Here is a 23,068-nt window from a genome sequence, read left to right on the forward strand (position 1 = left end):
CATCAGCAAGGCTCTGGCTCTGCCTCGAGCAGGAGTCGTGTCCCAGCATCATGCCAAAAGGCACCTGCTGTGTGCATGAATATCTCAGTGAAGCAGAGTGGATGCTTGGTGGCATCATAAAAGCACCACCCTAACATCTGTCTTCAGTGTCTCCCTCTGCGGGGAAGATGGTGCTAGGGATTTGCCAGTTATCTGTTGGACATACCTGCACCCAAAACAGATCGTGTTCAGGGTGTCTGGAAGTTGATTCTGTCGCCCTTGCTCACGGCCTTGCTTCTTCTTTCAGCATGTGGCATGAATGTGCATCACAGATGCCAGACAAAGGTGGCCAACCTTTGTGGTATAAACCAGAAGCTGATGGCTGAAGCCCTGGCGATGATTGAGAGCACTCAGCAGGTAGGAATGGCTTTTCGGGGATGAGTCCCTGCAGTTTTGACTCAACACGGACTGTTTCAGTCCCGTCACTCTTGGATTTGTAGCAACTGTATGGGGCAACATGGAATCTGTTTCCAGGCACTTGCCTTGACCCTGGCTTTCATCTTCACATCCACATCCCGACTTTGAGATGTTTATTTAATGCATTTCGCTTGTGTGAATCTTTGTAAGAGCTTAAATTCTTCATGGAATGAGCAGGGGCACAAACAAATGCATTCATTAAAAGTATTGAGGATTCATTGATAGCGTTATACCTGTATAAGATGACTATGTAATAGCTGGTGGGAAAACATTTGCTGGAATCATCTCCAAAATGCCCCCAAAACACTGAATCCGAGGCAGCTTTGCCTTTCCGCTCAGTAGCATGCTGAATCCTCACATCCGTGAACAAACCCTCTTTGAGACTTGGCTTTGGGACTTCCCTGGTGGTCCAGTGGTGAAGACTTCACCTTCCAATGCAGGAAGTGTGAGTCTGATACCTGGTCAGGGAGCTAGGATCCCACATGCCTCGGCACCAAAAAACCAAAACATAAAACAGAAGCAGTATTGTAACAACTTTAAGAAAGACTTTAAAAATGGTCCACTCTAAAAACAAAAAACAAAAAACCTTAAAGACTTGGCTTTGCCTACTTGAGCTATTTTTCCATCCTTTGGTCTTTGATTCCTATTTGTGACTGAGTGCTGTGGGGAGTGTGGGAAAAACCAGTGAGCCCCCAGAAAATATGAAGGAAATGAGCACGCTCTGCTGACGCATAAAACATACTAGATGTTTGCAGGGTATGGGGTCCTAGGAGAGTGCCGAGGAGGAAGAGCGGTTCCGTATCCTACACATTCAGGGATCTGAAATGGCTTCGTGCCCATGGGCAGCAGCATGCATGGTCCCGCCCGTGGTAGGTGGGTCGGCAGGGGGTCTGACTCTTTGTTTGTCACCCAGGCTCGCTGCTTAAGAGATTCTGAGCACATCTTCAGAGAAGGTCCAGTTGAAATTGGTCTCCCATGCTCCATAAAAGGTGAAGCAAAGCCGCCATACGTACCAGGACCAGGGAAAAAAGGTAGCTATCCCTATTCACAGTAGAATTGTCGTCAGTAACTCATCTTGATTAACCTTAACCTGAGTCCAGGACTTCCCTGGTGGCTCAGAAGGTAAAGAATCTGCCTGCAATGCAGAGGACCCGGATTTGATCCCAGGTTCCCCTGGAGAAGTGCATGGCTACCCACTCCAAGTATTCTTGCCTGGAGACTCCCATGGACAGAGGAGCCTGGTGGGCTACAGTCCATAGGGTCACAAAGAGTTGGACAAAACTGAGCGACTAACACTTTCACTAAGACTTTCTGGGTTAAAGTCTCCCTTTACCTGGCCTGATAAATGATTCTTTTCTAGTTAGAAATGACCAACCTAGCCACCCACAAAGAGGCTTCTACTTCTAGAAGTAAAACCAAAATACAGCCCACTAGAAAAGCTTTGTAAGTGGATAGGGGTTGTGGGAAGTTGGGGTGGGGGTAGAAGATGGGGTATCTCTGGAAGAAATAATGGCAAACTTTGCCTTAGAATTTTAGAATGTTATTCCCTGCCATGGTCCGACTGTTTTACAAAACTAAATCCTCCATAGAGCTCTATGGTAGAAATACCACAGACCATCTTATTCTGTACTTTGAGACTTTACTGGGAAGTTTAAGATTAGAATGGGGAAAAATAGCCAATATCCTTAACATTTATGACATTATGAAGTTCATCCAGCCTCCTGTTGGAAGGTGCTTTTTGAGAGGACGTGACTGTGTGATTCTTTTTCAATTTTTGTTTTTTTAACACCAAAACCATTTTGTATTGAGGTATAGCCAATTAGTTAAATGTTGTGGTAGTTTGAGGTGAACAGCAGAGGGACTCAGCTATACATATACATGTGATTCTGAATAGTTTGAACATATATTATAAAATACTTATTTACCTTGGACTTAGAATATGAAAGGCAAACCTAGAGTGGTAAAGACAAACCTGGAGTGGTAAAGAGTCTTCCTGCCAATGCAGGAGACGCAAGAGATGCAGCTTCAATCCCTGGATGGGAAAGATCCCCTGGAGTAGGAAATGGTAACCCGCTCCAGTATTCCTGCTTGGAAAATTCCATGGACAGAGAAGCCTGGCAGGCTACAATCCATGGAGTCTCAGAGAGTTGGACACGACTGAGCACACACACAATTCCAACCACAAAAATGATAGGATAATTATGTGCTATGAGGTGCCATCAAGTGATACCACAGTAGATAAATGTGTCAATCAACATGTTATGCATGTTCACTTAGCAAAATGTGATATGTCAGGTATATGTCCTGAAAAGAAATGTTATAAGAGGGTGGGAAGGAGGTTCCAGAAAAGTTGATCTACACCTTCTCTGGCATGGGGTGAGCAATAAATTGTCTGTAAATTTTTTTTTAAAGAAGTGTTTGGATTAGATTTGGGAAAGGTCTCTGCGTAGACCATGTCTCAGAGGCAATCAAAATAGGCAGCATCTTGACCTGAAGACTGTGGCGAATGATTCCATTCGGGTCTTTAATGATCTGCTCTCCGGCTCTTCTTCCCTACATGGTAGGTCACAGAAATTGATGCCATTATGCCTGCAAGCCGTGCAAGCAATGGGGAGTCATTTTCCCTCCGGTTCGGCTAAAATCCCTATATGCCTGTGATTCAGCATCATCCAAAGTGCTTATTCCTGCTGCAGAGATGGTCTTTTGCTGATTGGAATGTTTCTCAACCTGACATTTTCCCCAGTCTGTCCCGTAAAGAGACACAGTCCACCCCCCAGATGCCAGGCTTCCAGGCAGGAGGTGCTCCTTTTGCCCTGCAGGAACCCCTTTCTGAACTGTTGCAGATGAAGCTTCAGAACAGGATATGAAAAAGAAAGCAGGTTCTCAGAATAGCTAGGATGACCCTCCGCTGTTCCTTATTTCCTTTTAACCACTGACTTATCATTTTCAGAGCCTCAGGGGATCTCCTGGGAGTCTCCCTTGGAAGAGATGGAGAAAGTATGCCATCGCCCAGAACCTGAGCCGAACAAAGAAAGAACTTCTCTACATATGAAGCTAAAAATCGAGGATTTCACCTTACACAAAATGTTGGGGAAAGGAAGTTTTGGCAAGGTATGATACTGTATGTAGGATTCTGTGGGCCAGATGAGAGAAACTGAGAAGCAAAGCTCTGGCCAGCAAAACTGAGCTGGTGGGACCAAATCCAGGCATGGGTGAGCAGAGAGAGGCTTCCTGGGCGGGAGCTGTGATGTGATGTGATGGATGTTAGGGGGCGGAGAGATGTCTGAATAAAAAGGGACCCAGGGGCTTCTCTGGGGGCTCAGACGGTAAAGAATCTGCCTGCAAAGCAAGAGACCTGGGTTCAATCCCTGGCTTGGGAAGATCCCCTGAAGGAGGCCATGGCTACCCACTGCAGTATTCTTGCTTGGAGAATCCCATGGACAGAGGAGCCTGGCGGGCTGCAGTCCATGGGGTCGCACAGTCGGACACGACTGAGCGGCTAAGCGCAGGGAGCTCTTGGGAGCAGCAACCCCTGCTCCCTGGGGAAAGACAGTTCCAGCCATCTCACTTTGAAAGTGTTCATCCCACCAGCTTCTTGAGTGTGGTATCTTCGGACGCCAATGAAGCGGGAAGGTGCCCCGGCCAGTTCCTGTCTCTTAGATATTTTTGTTTCATTGGTGGTTTTGTTGTTGTTTTGCTCCTTTCTTAAACCCAGAGTGTGGTTTTACTTTCCTTATGATTTTTTTCTCAGTCTTGTCTTAGCCTAGGACTACTGTAATAAAACACCACAGAGGCGGGCAGCTTCCACAGCAGAAACGTATCTCTCCCAGTTCTGGGAGAGGCCTCCCTCTCTCCCAGGTGTAGACGCTGTCTTCTCCCTGTGTCCTCACATGGCCATTCCTCTGTGTCCCAATTCCCTCTTCTTATGAGGATGCCAGTTCTATGGCATCAGGGCCCACCCCATGACCTCATTTTAACATAATTATCTCTGTAAAGAACCTGTCTCCAAATAAGGTCACACTCAGGTGCTGGGAGTCTAGGACTTCAGTATATGAATTATTAAGGCTTCCCTGGTGGCTCAGATAGTAAAGAATCTGCCTGCAATGCGAGACCTGGGTTTGATCACTGGGTCAGGAAGATTCTAGAGGAGCCTGTCCATGGAATTGTTTGGAAGGGACACAGTGCAGCCCAGAGCTACAGCAATAACTTGAGTGTCTCAGGAAAAGTTTCACGGAGGAAGTCCCTCTCAATTATTCCTGCCACTCACTTAACAAATGGACTCTGTCATGGAGGGCGAGAAGAAGGAAGAGGAAAACATAATCTAAGAAATTATAATCAACTATCAGTGACGAGAAGATTTTCAAGTCAGTGATTGTAAAGAGGGATGTCATGGAATACCGGCTTTTACGTTATCTTGGATATTAAGGATATCTCATGTATTAATGAAATTCTCAGTTGTTTTTTTAATTTATATTGGATGTGACTTCTGGGAGAATTTTAGCCAGAGACTACTGTTCCATGAATTTGTGCAACCAAGGCCAGTATTATGCTCAGCAGACTTGGACTGTAAAACTTACCCAGTTTAATAATAAACAAGCTGAAATGCAACTAGGTCTTGCCATAGCTGAATGACTTTGTGCTGCTAGTAGGGGTGTGGTTTAATACCAAGGAATCGCCTTTGGCAAAACCCACTCAGCCCTGCCAACTGTAGCCAATAGCTGTTAATTCATTTCCACAAAAGCACGAACCATCGCTAGCTCACTTGGTGTTGTCCTGAGTGCAATAGGCAGTTTTACAGCCAGTCTTCATTAAAATGTAGCATCAATTAATGTGCAATGATAGCCTGTAACCAAAATGTGAAAGGACATTATGGAGATGGAGATTGCCTTTTCGACTTCTTAGTTTAAGGCTGGTTTGGGAAATGTTTTATTGAAAGAAGCAATTACCAAAAGAGGAGTTCTAATTGTTATAGAAATGTTTGTCTTTGTTCTCTGGGTAGATTTCTACTTTCAACAAAGTTAACATAGCTTTAAGTTAAACCTACTTGCCTTAGTAAATAACCCAATGGACAGCTGAGAGCGTCAGTGGCCTCAGCTCTGGGACCAGAGCACTAAGCTCCGTCCCATCAGAATCCCAGATCCCTGCACCCCGAGGGGACTGCACTGTGGGGGCCCAATGAGGCGGGGGGATCCCCAAAGCAGAATATGTTTCCTCTTCTGGAACTCCAAAACTTGTTCGTTTTTCTTTTTTTTTTTTCACTCTCTATAGATATGGTTCCTCACCAAAATGGTAGCCTCTCTATTTTGATTCTCCATCAATTTTAGGCCCAGGAGAATAAATGGCATGTTTTCTGGGGTTATGCACATTATTTCCCTGATGGTTCAGATGGTAAAGAATCTGTCAGCCATGCAGAAGACATGGATTCGATCCCTGGGTCGGGAAGATCACCTGGAGAAGGCAATGGCTACCGAGTCTGGTATTCTCACCTGGAGAAGGCAATGGCTACCGAGTCTGGTATTCTCACCTGGAGAATTCCATGGACAGAGGAGCCTGGCGGGCACAGTCCATGGGGTCGCACAGAGTTGGACACAACTGAGTGACTCACACTTTCACGTTCATGCCTGAATTCTCATCTAAGCTCTATCCTCTCTATCAATCCAGCTACCCCCTAAGCTATGTGTCTGCACTGTATTATTTTAAACATAGACACATGCATTTTCACTATTGGTGTGTCATCATGAACTTCAGCATTCCTTAAAAGTCACTTAAAAGAAACAAATGATGAGTGAGTTTTTTGAAGTATAGTTGATTTACGATATTATATTAGCTTCAGATGTGTAACATAGTGATTCAGTAGTTTTATAGGTTCTGCTCTAAAGTTCTTACAAAATAATGGCTCTGTTTCACTGTGAGGTTCAATATATCCCCGTGGCTCCTTTATTTTACACAGAGTAGTTCGTACCTCTCAATCCCATGCCCTTGTCTTGGCCCGCCCCCTGACTGGTAACCACTGGTTTGTTCACTATATCCGTGAGTCTGTTTCTGTTTTGTTACACACGTTCGTTTTGGTTTCAGGTTCCAATAACTGTCATTCAGAAAGCGTTTTAGAGTGCACAGGCCTCTTCCCCAGCCGCTGTTTGCTTTTCACAGCAATCCTGTAAGTCAGCAGTGTGGTGACAGTTACGGCTTTCCCACATTAGGGAACCGAAGCCCAGGGAGGTTCGTGTGTGTGCCCACATTCCCACAGCTGGTAGATGTCTGCGCAGTGAGGCCGGAGCTGCGGCTTTCTGTCTCCACGTGCCGTGTCCTCGCTCCTCTCAGCTGTCTGGCTGCATCATCTGCAAGAGCGCAAGTTGGAGGAACCCTCCTTCTGTGCTATCTGGGGTCCCGTCTTACAAGATGCCTGAAAGTGAGCGGGAAAAGTCAGTTCTGGAGTCAGATTTCCCACTGAGTAGCTCCACGAGTTTGACAAAGTTACCCTTTGACCCTAGGCTTCTTTTACTATTACTACCTGTATTGCAGACTGTTCTGAACCAAGAATTAAATAAGTACTAAAGTTAGATAGCATGCGTAAAGCCTGTAGCAGAATGTCTGACACATAGTAGGTCTTGAAGATAATGTTAGTGTCTGCGCCGTCAGAGGAAATGCTGTGCATTCTTTAAGTACATCAGAACAGTTCTATTTCTCACATATGCTTTTTGGCCTTGAAAAAGTGGGTAAAGCGTGGAGTAAGGCTTTATGCTCATTTTCATTGATTATTTCAAAAGCAGTCAAGTCTTCCTCTTCATGGCTCGCTGCTGCTTCCTCAATACACATTTTTTCTTTGATTTTTTTTTTTTATAAACTTAGGTCTCTGGGCAGACAGGACAGTTTTAAAAAAAATTTTATTGGAGTATATCTGATTTACAGTGTTGTGTATCTGCTCTACAGTGAAGTGAATCAGCTATACATCTACACATATCCGCTCTTCTCTGGATTTCCTTCCCATTTCGGTCCGAGCATTGGGTAGCGTTCCCTCAGCTATACAGCGGGTTCTCATTTGTTACCTGTTTTATCCACTGTCGTGTGAGTGTATCAGTCCCAACCTCCTAATCCATCCCCCTTGATGTCCATGCATTTGTTCTCTACCTGTGTCTCTGTTTCTGCTTTGCAAATAGGTTCATCTGTACGATTTTTCTAGATTCCACTTTTTTAAATAGGATCTTTCCAGGGGCTGAGAATAACCCATCTGATTTTGTGAAATCCTTTGAAAGATAGAGTGGATGAAGCTGTTAATAGCATCCCACGCCAGTAAAACTCAGTGTGTCTCCATAAAGAGGATAGAGGAGGACTGGAGAATTAATTCGGTTTCCTCCCCCAATACATCTCTCTCAGCATGTTATGACTCTTTTTTATCGAGTGTCAATCCAAATTCTAAAATAACACTGTTTCTTCTCCTTCCTTCCAGGTCTTCCTAGCAGAGTTCAAGAAAACCAATCAATTTTTCGCAATAAAAGCCTTAAAGAAAGATGTGGTTTTGATGGACGATGACGTGGAGTGCACAATGGTAGAAAAGAGGGTCCTCTCCTTGGCCTGGGAGCATCCGTTCTTAACACATATGTTCTGCACATTCCAGACCAAGGTAAGGCTTCTGCCCAGATAGTCCTTCATCTCTACATCCTCAGCCAGTAAGTCTGGGAGCTCCTGCAGAGCAGGAGACGTGGGGCGCTCACTCCACGTATTTCTTCTTTGAGTCCAGCTTCCATCCATCTAAGCAAGTCTTTCACAGTTGTTTAGAGGGGAAGAAACTTGTTTGGAAAGAAACAAGTTTTCTTGTTTGGAAAAATGCAAGAAACTTGCATTTTCTAATGCAGTTGACTGGGGAAAGGGCCTTACTTCTGGTTTTACTTGCTTGCTTTTTAGAATTCAGTTTAACTTATATAACAAGGATTCTAAGCAGTGTGTGACTTGCTTAACAAAGTAGTGCTTTGTGAAAGGGAAAAGGTGTGACATCTGTTCATCTACCGTACATATATTTCAGGAGACAAAATTTGGAAAAATGGATCAAAATGTGTGTGTACTGTTATTTCCCTTTATAAGGCCAGTAGAAGGTCATCCTTTAGAGCACACTTTATCAGGAACTGAGCAGTCAGGTGAAACTGTGAATTTTGTCAAAAGTACCTCTTACTTTGGGAGAATGTTCCTCCTGATCTGCTTTTTCTTTAAAAATTTAAAAAAAAAAAAACAACTTTTTTTCTAACTTAAAAGTTATTCAGGATCATTTTAGAAAATTTGCTTATATGCTCAAAGAAAATCATATATATCCCATTACTTGGGTATACTCGCCAATACTATGTTGAAGTTTATCCTTCTAGATTTCCCCCCCATTGGGTTTATAACATTAAAAATAACCAGTTAGTGTAAATACCTCCTGCTCTGTAACTTGCACTCTGTACATTTCCTGACATCTGTAGATATCCTTCTGCAATGTGATTTATCTCATTTGGCTATTTCTAAATTCTGTTCTGATTTAAATAACACTGAAATGAACATCCCTGCAGATCAGTCATCCGTATAAACACTGTGGTTTTCTATTTTTCTACTGTACCTGACCCTGTCCCCATGTGTATAGCCTAGAATCGTGTTGCATGTAGCCAAGAATAATAAGCAGACCCATGGGGAGCTGTGTGGTTAAGATCCAAAGAAAATGAGGAAGTTTTTCTCTTGTTCTATTTCAAGCCTTGATGATAATGTACTACCTTAGTGTAAGTAGCATCTTCTGCCTCCAGCCACAGAAGTGTTAGTGGGGAAACTGGGAATCAGCCAGTAAATGTGGACGGTCACTTAGGGATTTCATCACCACTTCTCCAGCTGCCAGTAGACTCTCAGTGTTTAATTAGGGAATAGATGAATAAATGTACTTAGCTAAAATGGAAACCCAGACCATGAGAAAGCACTCAGTGATCACATACTGTACTTGAAGCATCGTGAAGGATATAGAAATAATACAGTCCCTGACCTAGAGAATTTCATACTCTGCGGAGCTGAAATAACTCAGTTGGGAGAGTGTTAGACTGAAGATCTAAAGGTCCCTGGTTCAATCCCGGGTTTTGGCAGGCAAGCAACTTCTTTTGTGGCTTCCCTGGTGGCTCAGATGGTAAAGCGTCTGCCTGCAACGCGGGAGACCCAGGTTCAATCCCTGGGTTGGGAAGATCCCCTGGAGAAGGAAATGGCAACCCACTCCAGTACCCTTGCCTGGAAAATTCCATGGACAGAGGAGCCTGGTAGGCTACAGTCCATGGGGTTGCAAAGAGTCGGACATGACTGAGCAACTTCACTTTCACTTTCAAAGAGATGACAATGATACTTCTAATGTTGGTAAGTAATATTAATTGCCGAATGCTGACTTTTAAGTACCAGAGCTGAGAAAAACTAGAAATTAGAATTTGAATAGGCAGTAAAGGTCTTGGGCAACAGAAGTGTAGAGGCTATAAGAAGGCATGAAGGAAGAAAGGGATTGTGATAAGCTGTTTAAGTAGGCTTATGTTTTACAGCAGGAAGGACTTTGGGATTCCTGGTAATGAGGGTTACAGAGGTTTCCTGCTAGACGGTTCCTCCTGGAGATCAGAAATATCTGTTGGTCTGGAATGGTGCAGATATTTTACTGAAAGACAAAATAAGGAACTCTGCCCAACTCTCTTGGTCTGTGTTCTACATTTTCTGTGCACCCTGGGGGTTACTTAGTCTCACTTTTCCTCTTGAAATATTGTGAGGCTTTTATCAAAATGTTAAATGCACCTCAGACCAGGCTTCTAGGAAATCAACTTTCTCTTGGCGCCTTTCCCTGCTGTTTTTTGTTGGGATGTAATTGCTTTACAATGTCCTGTTAGTTTCGGCTGTACCATGGAGTGAATCAGCCATATATATCCATATATCCCCCTCCCAGCCCTCGGTCATCACAGAGCACCGGGCAGAGCTCCCTGTACTGGCCAGCAGCTTCCCACCAGTGGTTTTTACGTATTTGTTTGATCGTTGTTTTCATATCTTACAGAGAAGGCTACCATGAAGTCCATTGCATAGAAAACAGGCATATTTCTGTCTCTGATTGAAAGTTCTCAGGGGTTATTTGCATTTTTCCTTGTTATAGGAAATGCTCTTAAAATTCCAAGCCTATGGACTGCTTTACCAAAACCAGAGCAGTAAATGCACAAGAAAAAGCGTTAGAGAATGTACACGTAAGATGTAAAAATGACTGTCTCACTAGATTTCAAGGAATTAAGCTCTTTTAGAGATAAGAGATGGTGGGGAAGGGGAGGCAAACTTACATTACACTTTGTGAAGGACCCTCAGTTGTTTTGAGACACCTTGGTTTTTAAATTTAATTTTTGCTGGTGTATAGTTACTGTGCAGTACTATACGTTATAGGTGTACAATTCAGTGATTCACAATTTTCTAAGACTGTACTCTATTTATAGTTATTTATAGTTACTATAAAATATTTAGATTTCCCGGGTTGTACAATACATCCTTGTAGCCTGCTTTGTACCTAATAGTCCTGATTTATTTAAATCTTGTATGTCAAACAAAATAACCAGATGCCACAGGTGAGTGTAAAAAGCAGCAATTTACATGAATAATGATTTCCTCTGGGTAAGTTTAGAATGTAGTCATTTGGGAAAAGGGCCTTACTTCTGGATTTTGTCTGCTTGCTTATTGTTTAGAATTTGGTTTTAACTACCATAATAATGAGGATTTGAAGCAGTCAAAGACTGCTTTGTTTATTTGAATTTTTTTGTGATTCCATACAAATTTTAGGATTATTTGTTCTAGTTCTGTGAAAAATGTCATGGGTATTATAATAGATACTGCATTAAATCTTTAAGATGGTTTTCAGTAGTAAGGACATTTTAACAATACTAATTCTTTCAATCCACGAACACAGGGTATTTTCCACATTTTCTTTGTATCATCTTGATTCTCCTACATCAATGTCTTTTAGTTTTTAGAATATAGGTCTTCCAACTCTTAAATTAATCCTTAGGTATTTGATTCTTTTTTGATACAACTGTAAACAGGATCGTTATGCCTTTTCTTTACAACAGTTCATTATTAGTATACAAATGCATTGTATTTCTGCACATCAATTTTGTATCCTGCAACTTTATATTAGCTCTAATAGTTTTTTCACTGTATCTTTAGGGTTTCATATGATCTGCAAATGGTGACAGTTTTACTGTCTCCTTTCCAATTTGGAAAGAGGTCCAGCAGTTCCCCCACATGTTTGGCAGATGGCTTAGGGTTAGTAAATGGTCTAAGTGTCCTTTAAATCACTGTTTTTTCCCACATGTCTCAAGGTGGGCAAGTCTGGACACAGGGCTCTCAGGGGTATCCTTCCTACTGTAGACCACAGTGTAAGAGGTGGATCCTAGTTTTCTTTTTAATTGGAAGATAATTGCCTTACAGTGTTTTGTTGGTTTCTGCTATACAACAATGTGAATAGCCATAAATAAGCACGCATCCCCTCCACCCACCCTTCCAGGTTCCTGGTGATGCTGGGTCTCGGTTCCTCTATCATTTCTTGAGCAGAAGCAGTTCAGTCAGCCCTCAGTTCTTCAGGAGGAATTGCTTTCTGTCTAGGTCAGTGTGTCCATGGGAGGAATCTTTCCACTGTGCTGGCAAATTAAAATCTATCAGAAACTAATTAATCATAAAGCTTTGGAAATACACTTCATAGGTTACTTTGAAAAGTCACCGTTAATTCAACAAATGTGGTTTCTTGTGGACCTACTGTTTGTTAAGTTCTGTATTTCCCCAGCAGAGGCAAGACTCAAACTATAGGGACTCAGTAGCTAGCTTGGAAGAACAGTAGTCTGCTTTCTTGATTTTAAGATGCCATTAGTATTAGATGCCCTATTTTCTTGATACACAAAATTATTTTAAAACTAGGAGCCACGTCTCTGAAATTGTCTAAATGTGAATTGACATGTATGTCAATTAGAAATTGCATTGGCTGCTAGTAATAGGGACTGGACACAATGACTTAAATGAGACAGAAGTGTTTGTCGGTCTCTCCGTATTAAAGGAGTTAGTTGCGTGATGTCCGAGACCCAGGAACCATCTATTGCACCAGGTCCTCATCCTGAAGAGCACTCCTCAGTCCAGTGTGGCTGCTGGGGCCCAGAGGTCACAGCCACATTCTGGGGAGGAAAGAACAACCCCATGCCTGCTTAGTCTTCTTTATTAAGTCACTTTTCCAAAAGACTTACAAAAAGCCGCCATTTACCTCTCTCTCGTTCTCTTCTATAGCTGTAAGGAGAGCTGGAAAGTTGAATCTTTAAGATGAGCACACTGTCATCCAGAATAATATTTTTTACTCAGAGAGGCAACCAGACATTTCTGCTCCAACTTATTTTTAGTTTAAAATATATGATTCAAACTAACTTTATTGAAGTCGATTTAGCACCAGATAATTTCCTAGGAAACTTAAATATATTATCTTATTTAATTCTGTAATCCCAATGAAGTAGATGTTATTCCATTTTACCTATGAGAAAACTGACGCTAGGAAAGATGAACCTTGTCTTAAGGCCACAACTGGAAACTGCATGCAATCCTACCAGGGCATCTTTGTCCAGATATGGAATTCCTATATATTCATACCATGTAAGTGTCTTAGTGATATGTCATCTCTGTAGTATCTAATGTTCACCTACAGGGGGAAAAAAAAAACACGGAGAAAAATAGTTTTCTTCTGTTTCATTGTACTAGAGTAAAAGTTCAATAACTTGAGTACCCAAAGTTTCTCTGATCTAACTCTGATAACCCTAGGTGGAAAAAAAAAAAAAGAAGAAAAGGATTTGGAAAGTGTTAAAAACACAAAATTCAACTGAGTAAATTTAGAGATCTAATTATATTTTTTCAGTAATTCGTGAATGGAGCAGCATCCTATTTAGCAAGCAGAAAGGAGCTCTGAGGACCTGTATGAAATGGAAGACTTTTATGGGCAGAAAGTGGGGGGTAACAAGGAAAGAACAGACTGTTTCAGGCAAGGTCACTTCCCCACAAGTGCTGATCAGGAAGTTCCAGACTGGGGAAGGTTACATTCCTGGGGAAGGTTGGAATTGCAGGTAGGTTAGATATTAAGTCTCCATTTAGAGATGTGGGCTTAGCACAAGTAACTCCATTTTGGGACTGTTTTATCAACAATCACCCCCCTCCCCTTTTGATCAGACCCTCAGCTTAACTGGGAGATGTGATCAAAATTTAAGGTATTAGCAGGACTCCCAGCTGCTGTCCTGAGGTTCCCATGGTTTTTGATTATCATTTGTGTGCTATTCACAGGCCACAGGGTTTGGGGGTCACCATTTTTAAGCCAGGCATCCTCTTCCTTTTTGGAAACTCCACGTTTAGGGAGATCATTCACCTGAGGGTCAGTGCCTACAAACATGAATTTAAAGCCTTTGAAAGAACACAGCAATCCAGGGAGACTCTCGTGACTATGGAAAGTAGGATAATTCCCAATAGTTGGAGTGCTCCCAAACTAATGAAAAAAAAAAAGAAAAGAAAGATCCCATTGAAAGAGTCACCTTTTCAAGCCAAGTGGGTTGTTCAGTGTTTTTCTGTAACTGAGTTTCAGTTGCCACAGACATGTTAATCCAGGTGCCACAGGTTGTCTTGACTGGTGAAATAGAATCCTGCAAAGGATGGGGGCGGCTACTCTTGCTATGTGACTCCTCATTTGCGTAGAGCCTGATAGAAAGTTCCCCAAGTTTGGGGTGGTTAGACAGAGGGAGGGAAACAGACCAGGACTTTCTAACATCATGGACAGATCAGAGTTTCTGACGAGAAATCCAGCAATCTGAAAGGATTCCACCCCCACACCCAAACAATAGCTTGGGAGATACGGGTGATGGTGTTCTCTTTCCAAGTCAATGCCAGAGTCGAGGAGAGGCACTGAAGAAGAGAGGGTTGCATGATCGGCTACCCAGTAATGTACCTCAACATTGGCTACTTCTCTTCCCAGTCGATTCGATTTTGAGATCTTGAGTGGGTGGACAGGACCCAGTATCAGGTGAGGTGTACACCCAAGGTTCAGGTCCCCGCAGTTTGGCTCCCATCTGGTTAGTGAGGAAGATCTGGGAGAGTCCCTTGCCAGGAGACGCAAGGGCAGTCTTTGTTCTTTGGGATTCCAAGTCAGAAGGGTGGGAGGAAATTGGAAACAGTACTTTGGAATGTCATAACCAGTCAATTGAGGGAACTAGAAGTATTCAAGATCCACTCGAGGTTACCGGGATGTAACAAAGCCTCCAAAGCAATTACCAGGATTAGACTCTGATATCTGCAGAAATACAGTTTTCTTCTCTATAATCACTGTTCTCTTAACCAAAGAGCATTAACAGTAAACCCAATTTGTTTTCATTAAACTTGGCCTGATTAATTACATAAGTGCAGCAAGAATAGTGCTGGGCCATTTATATTCTTTTAAAAACTGTTTCCTATAAAGGAACCTCAGGTTGAACTCTTAAGCCTCTGAAGCTGCTGCTGCTGCTAAGTCACTTCGGTCGTGTCCGACTCTGTGTGACCCCATAGACGGCAGCCACCAGGCTCCGCCGTCCCTGGGATTCTCCAGGCAAGAACACTGGAGTGGGTTGCCATTTCCTTCTCCAACGCATGAAAGTGAAGTCGCTCAGTCATGTCCAACTGTTCACGACCCCATGTACCTCAGCCTACCAGGCTCCTCCGTCCTTTGGATTGTCCAGGCAAGAGTACTGGAGTGGGTTGCCATTGCTTTCTCCAAGCCTCTGAAGGCAGATAGCCAAAATCTCACAATCCAATTTTACCTGCAATACCTATAACTTTGGGTGAGTTCCTCTCTTACTGAGGTCTAAAAAAATATCCTGGAGTTCCCTGGACCTACCAGGAAATTACCTTTTTTACTCACCTGTTTAGTTCCCAGGAATCTTGGTACCAGTCCAATTTTTCCAAAGGACTTTATTGACTCCCAAAAGTGAATCTTAGTTATTTTCAGCTGTCTGGTCATATCTGAGTCTATACACATCTCTGTCATATATAATATTACAGTCAATGCCTTGGTATTAATACTGATGTATTCAATTGTGCCCTGTTACAATGACAGATTCTCACTAAACTTATGTAAAATAGCTATTTTGCCTTAAAAAGAATACTCAAGAGTTTCTGGGTCCTGGAAGAATCGGGGAAAATGTTTCATCTTTGTTTACACTGGTAAACTTTACCTCGTTGTAGGTCAAATTTCAAATCTGAAAAAACAAAATATTAAGGTACCAGCAATGTTTCAAATAAGAAATTCTAATCATCCTCCTCAGTTCATTCAGTCTCATGTTATTAATTCTTGTTCTGCTTGAACCCAGTTTTTTATTAGTTCTGGAAATATTTACCCAGTTGAGTTGTATGAACCAAAGTTATCACTAACCTGTACTTGTCAGAGTCCTTTCCATGAATTTCTTTAAAGATGAGGCACTTTTGAAGAAATACTTTTGCAAAACATCTGAGTAAATCAATAACTCTCTGTAAATGACAGACTTACAAATGACTTTAGTTAAAGATCTGATAAGAGTTCATTTGATAAGGAAATAGTCATTCTGTGATAAACATTTTTTTTTCTTTTCCTTTATTTATTTTTTTTTCAGTGGGTTTTGTCATACATTGATATGAATCAGCCATAGATTTACACGTATTCCCCATCCCGATCCCCCCTCCCACCTCCCTCTCCACCCGATTCCTCTGGGTCTTCCCAGTGCACCAGGCCGGAGCACTTGTCTCATGCATCCCACCTGGGCTGGTGGGTCTGTTTCACTATAGATAGTATACATGCTGTTCTTTTGAAACATCCCACCCTCACCTTCTCCCACAGAGTTCAAAAGTCTGTTCTGCACTTCTGTGTCTCTTTTTCTGTTTTGCATATAGGGTTGTCGTTACCATCTTTCTAAATTCCATATATATGTGTTAGTATGCTGTAATGTTCTTTATCTTTCTGGCTTACTTCACTCTGTATAATGGGCTCCAGTTTCATCCATCTCACTAGAACTGGTTCAAATGAATTCTTTTTAACGGCTGAGTAATATTCCATGATGTATATGTACCACAGCTTCCTTATCCATTCATCTGCTGATGGGCATCTAGGTTGCTTCCATGTCCTGGCTATTATAAACAGTGCTGCAATGAACATTGGGGTGCACGTGTCTCTTTCAGATCTGGTTTCCTCAGTGTGTATGCCCAGAAGTGGGATTGCTGGGTCATATGGCAGTTCTATTTCCAGTTTTTTAAGAAATCTCCACACTGTTCTCCATAGCGGCTGTACTAGTTTGCATTCCCACCAACAGTGTAAGAGGGTTCCCTTTTCTCCACACCCTCTCCAGCATTTATTGCTTGTAGACTTTTGGATAGCAGCCATCCTGACTGGTGTGTAATGGTACCTCATTGTGGTTTTGATTTGCATTTCTCTAATAATGAGTGATGTTGAGCATCTTTTCATGTGTTTGTTAGCCATCTGTATGTCTTCTTTGGAGAAATGTCTGTTTAGTTCTTTGGCCCATTTTTTGATTGGGTCATTTATTTTTCTGGAATTGAGCTGCAGGAGTTGCTTGTATATTTTTGAGATTAATCCTTTGTCTGTTTCTTCATTTGCTATTATTTTCTCCCAATCTGAGGGCTGTCTTTTCACCTTACTTATAGTTTCCTTTGTAGTGCAAAAGCTTTTAAGTTTCATTAGGTCCCATTTGTTTAGTTTTGCTTTTATTTCCATATTCTGGGAGGTGGGTCATAGAGGATCTGCTGTGGTTTATGTGTGTTTGCCTATATTCTCCTCTAGGAGTTTTATAGTTTCTGGTCTTACATTTAGATCTTTAATCCATTTTGAGTTTATTTTTGTGTATGGTGTTAGAAAGTGTTCTAGTTTCATTCTTTTACAAGTGGTTGACCAGTTTTCCCAGCACCACTTGTTAAAGAGTTGTCTTTTTTCCATTGTATATCCTTGCCTCCTTTGTCAAAGATAAGGTGTCCATAAGTTCGTGGATTTATCTCTGGGCTTTCTATTCTGTTCATTGATCTATATTTCTGTCTTTGTGCCAGTACTGTCTTGATGACTGTGGCTTTGTAGTATAGTCTGAAGTCAGGCAGTTGATGATTCCTCCAGTTCCATTCTTCTTTTCAAGATTACTTTGGCTATTCGAGGTTTTTTTTGTATTTCCATACAAATGAAATTTTTTTCAGTTCTGTGAAAAAATACCGTTGGTAGCTTGATAGGGATTGCATTGAATCTATAGATTGCTTTGGGTAGAATAGCCATTTTGACAATATTGATTCTTCCAATCCATGAGCATGGTATGTTTCTCCATCTGTTTGTGTCCTCTTTGATTTCTTTCATCAGTGTTTTATAGTTTTCTATGTATAGGTCTTTTGTTTCTTTAGGTAGATATACTCCTAAGTATTTTATTCTTTTTGTTGCAATGGTGAATGGTATTGTTTCCTTAATTTCTCTTTCTGTTTTTTCATTGTTAGTATATAGGAATGCAAGGGATTTTTGTGTGTTAATTTTATATCCTGCAACTTTACTATATTCATTGATTAGCTCTAGTAATTTTCTGGTAGAGTCTTTAGGGTTTTCTATGTAGAGGATCATGTCATCTGCAAACAGTGAGAGTTTCACTTCTTAAGATGGTAACTGGAAGTATGGCTGATTACATTATCCCAGGACATATGCATTTTTAAGAATACTTATATATCTATAGAAATACAACCAAAGGAAGCTTAGTATTACCTTTTATGTGACTGGGCTTCCTATGCAATTTAATGTATCAAATAAGCCTAGTTAATTTAACATCTCTCTTTTTCTAAGGAGAGAAAACAAATCTTTTGAAATGTTCCAGGGGCTCTCTGGAAAAGCTCAAAGTTAGTTTGAAGTCAAAAAGATTACATTTAGAATTTGATTTGGGAGAAGTTTGTCAAAAACGCCAAAAAGTTTAAAAATACTTGGTCAAATAAGATCATAGTTCACTGTGAAGTAATAGTTATCCATTCAAACAAGGGGATAAAGACTTTGCAGGTAAATATAGAAAGTTGCGTTATTATTAGAAAGATGGTAACGATAACCCTATATGCGAGACGGCAAAAGAGACACAGATGTAAAGAACAGACTTTTGGACTCTGTGGGAGAAGGCGAGTGTGGGATGATTTGAGAGCATAGCATTGAAACATGTATATCATCATATGTGAAACAGATCACCAGTCCAGGTTCGATGCATGAGACAGGGTGCTCAGGGCTGGTGCCCTGGGATGACCCTGAGGGATGGGATAGGGGACACATGTACACCCATGGCTGATTCATGTCAGTGTGTGGCAAAAACCACTACAATGTTGTAATTAGCCTCCAATTAAAATAAATAATTAAAAAAAAAGAAAGTCGTGTAATTGTTTAAAATATCTTAGTAGAGAAGACACAGAATTACTCAAGTAATCAAACACCTAATAAAGATAATGGGAAACACAGGAATTTATTTTGAAGACCCTTTCACATCTGCTTACCAGAAGTAGACCAATGTGCAAAAGAACTTTTCCTTTTAAGAAAAAGCAATTTTGACTAAAACTCTTTTTTACTTAAATAAATTCATTCGGATCATGGATAGCTTAACCACCCATAAAATTTAGCTCCCAAGACTCTGTTTCCCATAAACTTTCTACTGTTGTTTCCTATGTTTATTCCTTTTTTCCATTCTGAAATAACCACTCTGCATTTAGGACAAAATTACCGCCTTTTTCCTCAACAAAAATACATCTCTATTCTTCATACCTACCATTGTCAGATCACACATCCTACTGCCCTTGCATCCAGAGATATTCCCCTTACATTTTCTAATAGCTTTAATTACAATGTTTAACCCTAAAAAATACTTAATTTTAGTGAAAATCAAATAGTAAACAACTATAAAGTCTTATGTTAGCAGTTTTTCTTATTTTGTGGCTTGACAGTTTTTTAAATTTCTTGAAACATGTTTTCTGATAGTAAATATTTCATTATGGCACAAAAAATGTTTACTAATAAACCCAAAAATCTTTAGTTAGTCTGTAAAAGCCCAAAGCAGATAAACCTATATTCAGTAATTAGTGTTTCAGTATTTTATCTTATTTGGAAAGTATCTAGATATTTAATGACTATCCATAATTTAACTTAGCAAAACTTGAGTTTCAGATTACCACAAAGTTTTGAGGAAACTATTTTACAAGTTACTTAAAACCTGTTATCCCATTTACATCAATTTGACTCGTTTGTTCTCAATAATTATGTTTACACTACCCACAAAAGCTTCATAAGACATTGGACAAGTCATCCATCACCCCCTAAGATATTTTTCTTGCTGAAAAACTTTGTAACAGAGATAACATGAACTTATTTGACCAGTAAAACAAGTAGAATAAAGTTGTACATTTGCATTATTTTAATGATAATAATTCAGAGCACGTATTTTAGTTAACCCAACAAACTTCAGCAAGCTTTTATTTACTAAAGATTATCTCTGATCATGTGAACTTGAGAAGCATTTGGATTAGTTTCTGTTATAGGTATACTTTGCTGTATTGTGCTTTGCTTTATTGAATTTCACAAATACTGCATTTTTTCCTTTGATAAATTAAAGCTTTATGGCAACCTTGCATTGAGCAAGTCTGTTGATGCCATTTTTCCAACAGCATTTTCTCACTTGTGTCTGTGTCACATTTTGTATTCTTGCAATATTTCAAACTTTTATATTATTATTATTATTACATTACAGTCACCTTTGATGTTACTGTTGTAATTGTTTTGAGTATCATGAACTATGCCCATGTAAGAGGGCAAACTTAACACATCATTGACCAGAGATGTATAAATACATCTTTTCTTACATGAATGTTATTGACCGGAGATGTATCAGTATATTTTTAGAGCATGATACAATTAACAGCAGATACTAGAGCTTAAAAGATTGATCAAGGATTCATTATATGACTTACGGTTGTTGTTGTCATTCACATTTTGCTCCATTAGGTTTTTGGTCCAAATTTGTGTCTATTATAAATACAAGTCTATTACCATAAAACTTTTCAAAAATAATGCATTACAAAATTTATTATTTCTAAAAGAGCCCCCCCCCACAAAAATCCACCTTGGCAACGCTCACGTAAAATAAAAGAACAAATTCTAGAGGAAATAATACCCATAGAACTAAAAAGAATGTCTCCATAAAGTGTGAGGTCTGCTCTTCCAGGGGGAAGCACAGTGAAGCCCAGTGTGTTTGTAATACATGTTCTGTCCTTGCACAGACGTGCCTCCTGTAGCACCTATCACACACTCAAAATATTCAGTTTATTTCAGTTGCTCAGCCATGTCCCACTCTTTGCAACCCCATGGACTGCAGCATGCCAGGCTTCCATGTCCAACACCAACTCCCAGAGCTTACTCAAACTCATGTCTGTTGAGTCGGTGATGCCATCCAACCATCTCATCCTTGTCATCCCCTTCTCTTCCTATCTTCATATCTTCAGTCTTTCCCAGCATCAGGGTCTTTTCCAATGAGTCGGTTCTTTGGATCAGGGGGCCAAAGTATGGGAGCTTCAACATCGATCATTCCAATGAATATTCAGGACTGATCTCCTTTAGGATGGACTGGTTGGATCTCCTTGCAGTCCAAGGGACTCTCAAGAGTCTTCTCCAACACCACAGTTCAAAAGCATCAATTCTTTGGTGCTCAGCTTTCTTCACAGTCCAACTCTCACATCCATACATGACTACTGGAAAAACCACAGCCTTGACTAGATGGACCTTTGTCAGCAAAGTAATGTTTCTGCCTTTTAATATGCTGTCTAGGTTGATCATAACTTTTCTTCCAAGGAGCAAGCGTCTTTTAATTTCCTGGCTGCAGTCACCATCTGCAGTGATTTTAGAGCCCCCAAAAATAGTCTATCACTGTTCCATTGTTTCTCTATTTGCCATGAAGTGATGGGACCAGATGCCGTGATCTTAGTTTTCTGAATGTTGAGCTTTAAGCCAACTTTTTTCACTCTCCTCTTTCACTTTCATCAAGAGGCTCTTTAGTTCCTCTTCACTTCTGCCATAAGGGTGACATCATCTGCATATCTGAGGTTATTGATATTTCTCCCGGCAATCTTGATCCTAGCTTGTGCTACATCCAGCCCAGCATTTCTCATGATGTACTCTGCATATAAGTCAAATAAGCAGGGTGACAATATACAGCCTTGACGTACTCCTTTCCTGATTTGGAACCAGTCTGTTGTTCCATGTCTGGTTCTAACTGTTGCTTTTTGACCTGCATACAGATTTCTCCAGAGGCAGGTAATGTGGTCTGGTATTCCCATCTCTTTCAGAATTTTCCTTAGTTTGTTGTGATCTACAGTCAAAGGCTTTGGCATAATCAATAAAGCAGAAGTAGGTGTTATTCTCTTGTTATTCTCTTGCTTTTTCTATGATCCAACAGATGTTGGCAATTTGATCTCTGGTTCCTCTGCCTTTTCTAAATCCGGCTTGAACATATGGAAGTTCTCAGTTCATGTCCTGTTGAAGCCTGTCTTGGAGAATCTTGAGCATTACTTTGCTAGCATGTGTGATGAGTGCAATTTTGTGGTAGTTTGAACATTCTTTGGCATGGCCCTTCTTTGGGATTGGAATGAAAACACCTTTTCCAGTCCTGTGGCCACTGCTGAATTTTCCAAATTTGCTGGCATATTGAGTGCAGCACTTTCACGGCATCATCTTTTAGGATTTGAAATAGCTCAACTGGAATTCCATCACCTCCACTATCAGAATGCTTTAATAAGACATGTACAAAGTTTCCAATAAATACATTAAGTGCAAAAAAAGTGTTGATATTGACTCTAATGCAGTGTGTCAATATTCACTCACATAGCAAATTGCTGGCCACAGGTGCTGGTTTCTGCAAAAATGCACCTGTTGATAACGTGTTAATTGGCACACATTCAGTGTGTTCTGACTGCTCCACTAACCAGCCATTTCTCCATCTCTCCCCCTCTTTTTGGGTCCTCCTAGTCTCTGAGGCATGAAGTTGAAAGACCAGTTAATAACCCTACAGTGGCCTCTAAAGTTTAGTGAAAGGAAAAGACACACATTACTCACTTTTAAGTCAAAAGCTAGAAATAATTAGGCTTTGGGATGAAGGCATGTTGGAAGGTAAGATAGGTCGAAAGATAGGCCTCTTGCACCAACCATTAGCCCAGGTGTAAACATAAAGGAACTTAAAAGTGCGACTCCAGTGAACCCAGGAATGATAAGAAAGTGAAACAGCATTATGACGGATATGGAGGAAAGTTTAATAGTCTGGATAGCTCAAATCAGCCACACTATTCCCGTAAGCCAAAGCCTAACCCAGAGCAGGGCCCTGCTCGCTCCGTCTCTATGAGAGCCAAGTAGGCAGGGAGCAGCAGAAGGAAAGTCTGAAGCCGGCAGAGGTTGGTTTGTGAGGTTTAAGCAGCCATACGCCTAACTTGAGAGTGTAAGGTGAAGCGGCAAGTGCTGACATAGAAGCTACTGCAAATTATCTAGAAGGTCTAGCTAAGATAATTAACAAAGGAGGCTGTACCAACAGAT

The 23,068-nt window shown here is 40.9% G+C and overlaps 1 protein-coding gene and 2 non-coding genes across 7 annotated transcripts in view; all 3 read left to right on the top strand.

Annotated features, from left to right (window-relative positions):
• The window catches only part of PRKCQ (protein kinase C theta), a 147,998-nt gene that overhangs the window by 77,086 nt on the left and 47,844 nt on the right, over positions 1–23,068 (top strand). For all 5 annotated transcript variants that reach the window (XM_043479660.1, XM_043479661.1, XM_043479663.1 and 2 more), the window contains 4 exons: positions 287–396; positions 1,370–1,487; positions 3,407–3,567; positions 7,904–8,077. In XM_043479660.1, the coding sequence (XP_043335595.1) occupies positions 287–396; positions 1,370–1,487; positions 3,407–3,567; positions 7,904–8,077 (563 nt within the window). The remainder of the gene's footprint in view (positions 1–286; positions 397–1,369; positions 1,488–3,406; positions 3,568–7,903; positions 8,078–23,068) is intronic.
• On the top strand, positions 9,479–9,551 carry TRNAF-GAA. The gene has a single exon. It is a non-coding gene; the product is annotated as a tRNA-Phe (tRNA).
• TRNAC-GCA lies at positions 9,575–9,646 on the top strand. Its single transcript has one exon. It is a non-coding gene; the product is annotated as a tRNA-Cys (tRNA).

The sequence above is a fragment of the Cervus canadensis genome, chromosome 10 (genome assembly GCF_019320065.1).
Source record: "Cervus canadensis isolate Bull #8, Minnesota chromosome 10, ASM1932006v1, whole genome shotgun sequence".
NCBI classification, from domain to species: domain Eukaryota; kingdom Metazoa; phylum Chordata; class Mammalia; order Artiodactyla; family Cervidae; genus Cervus; species Cervus canadensis.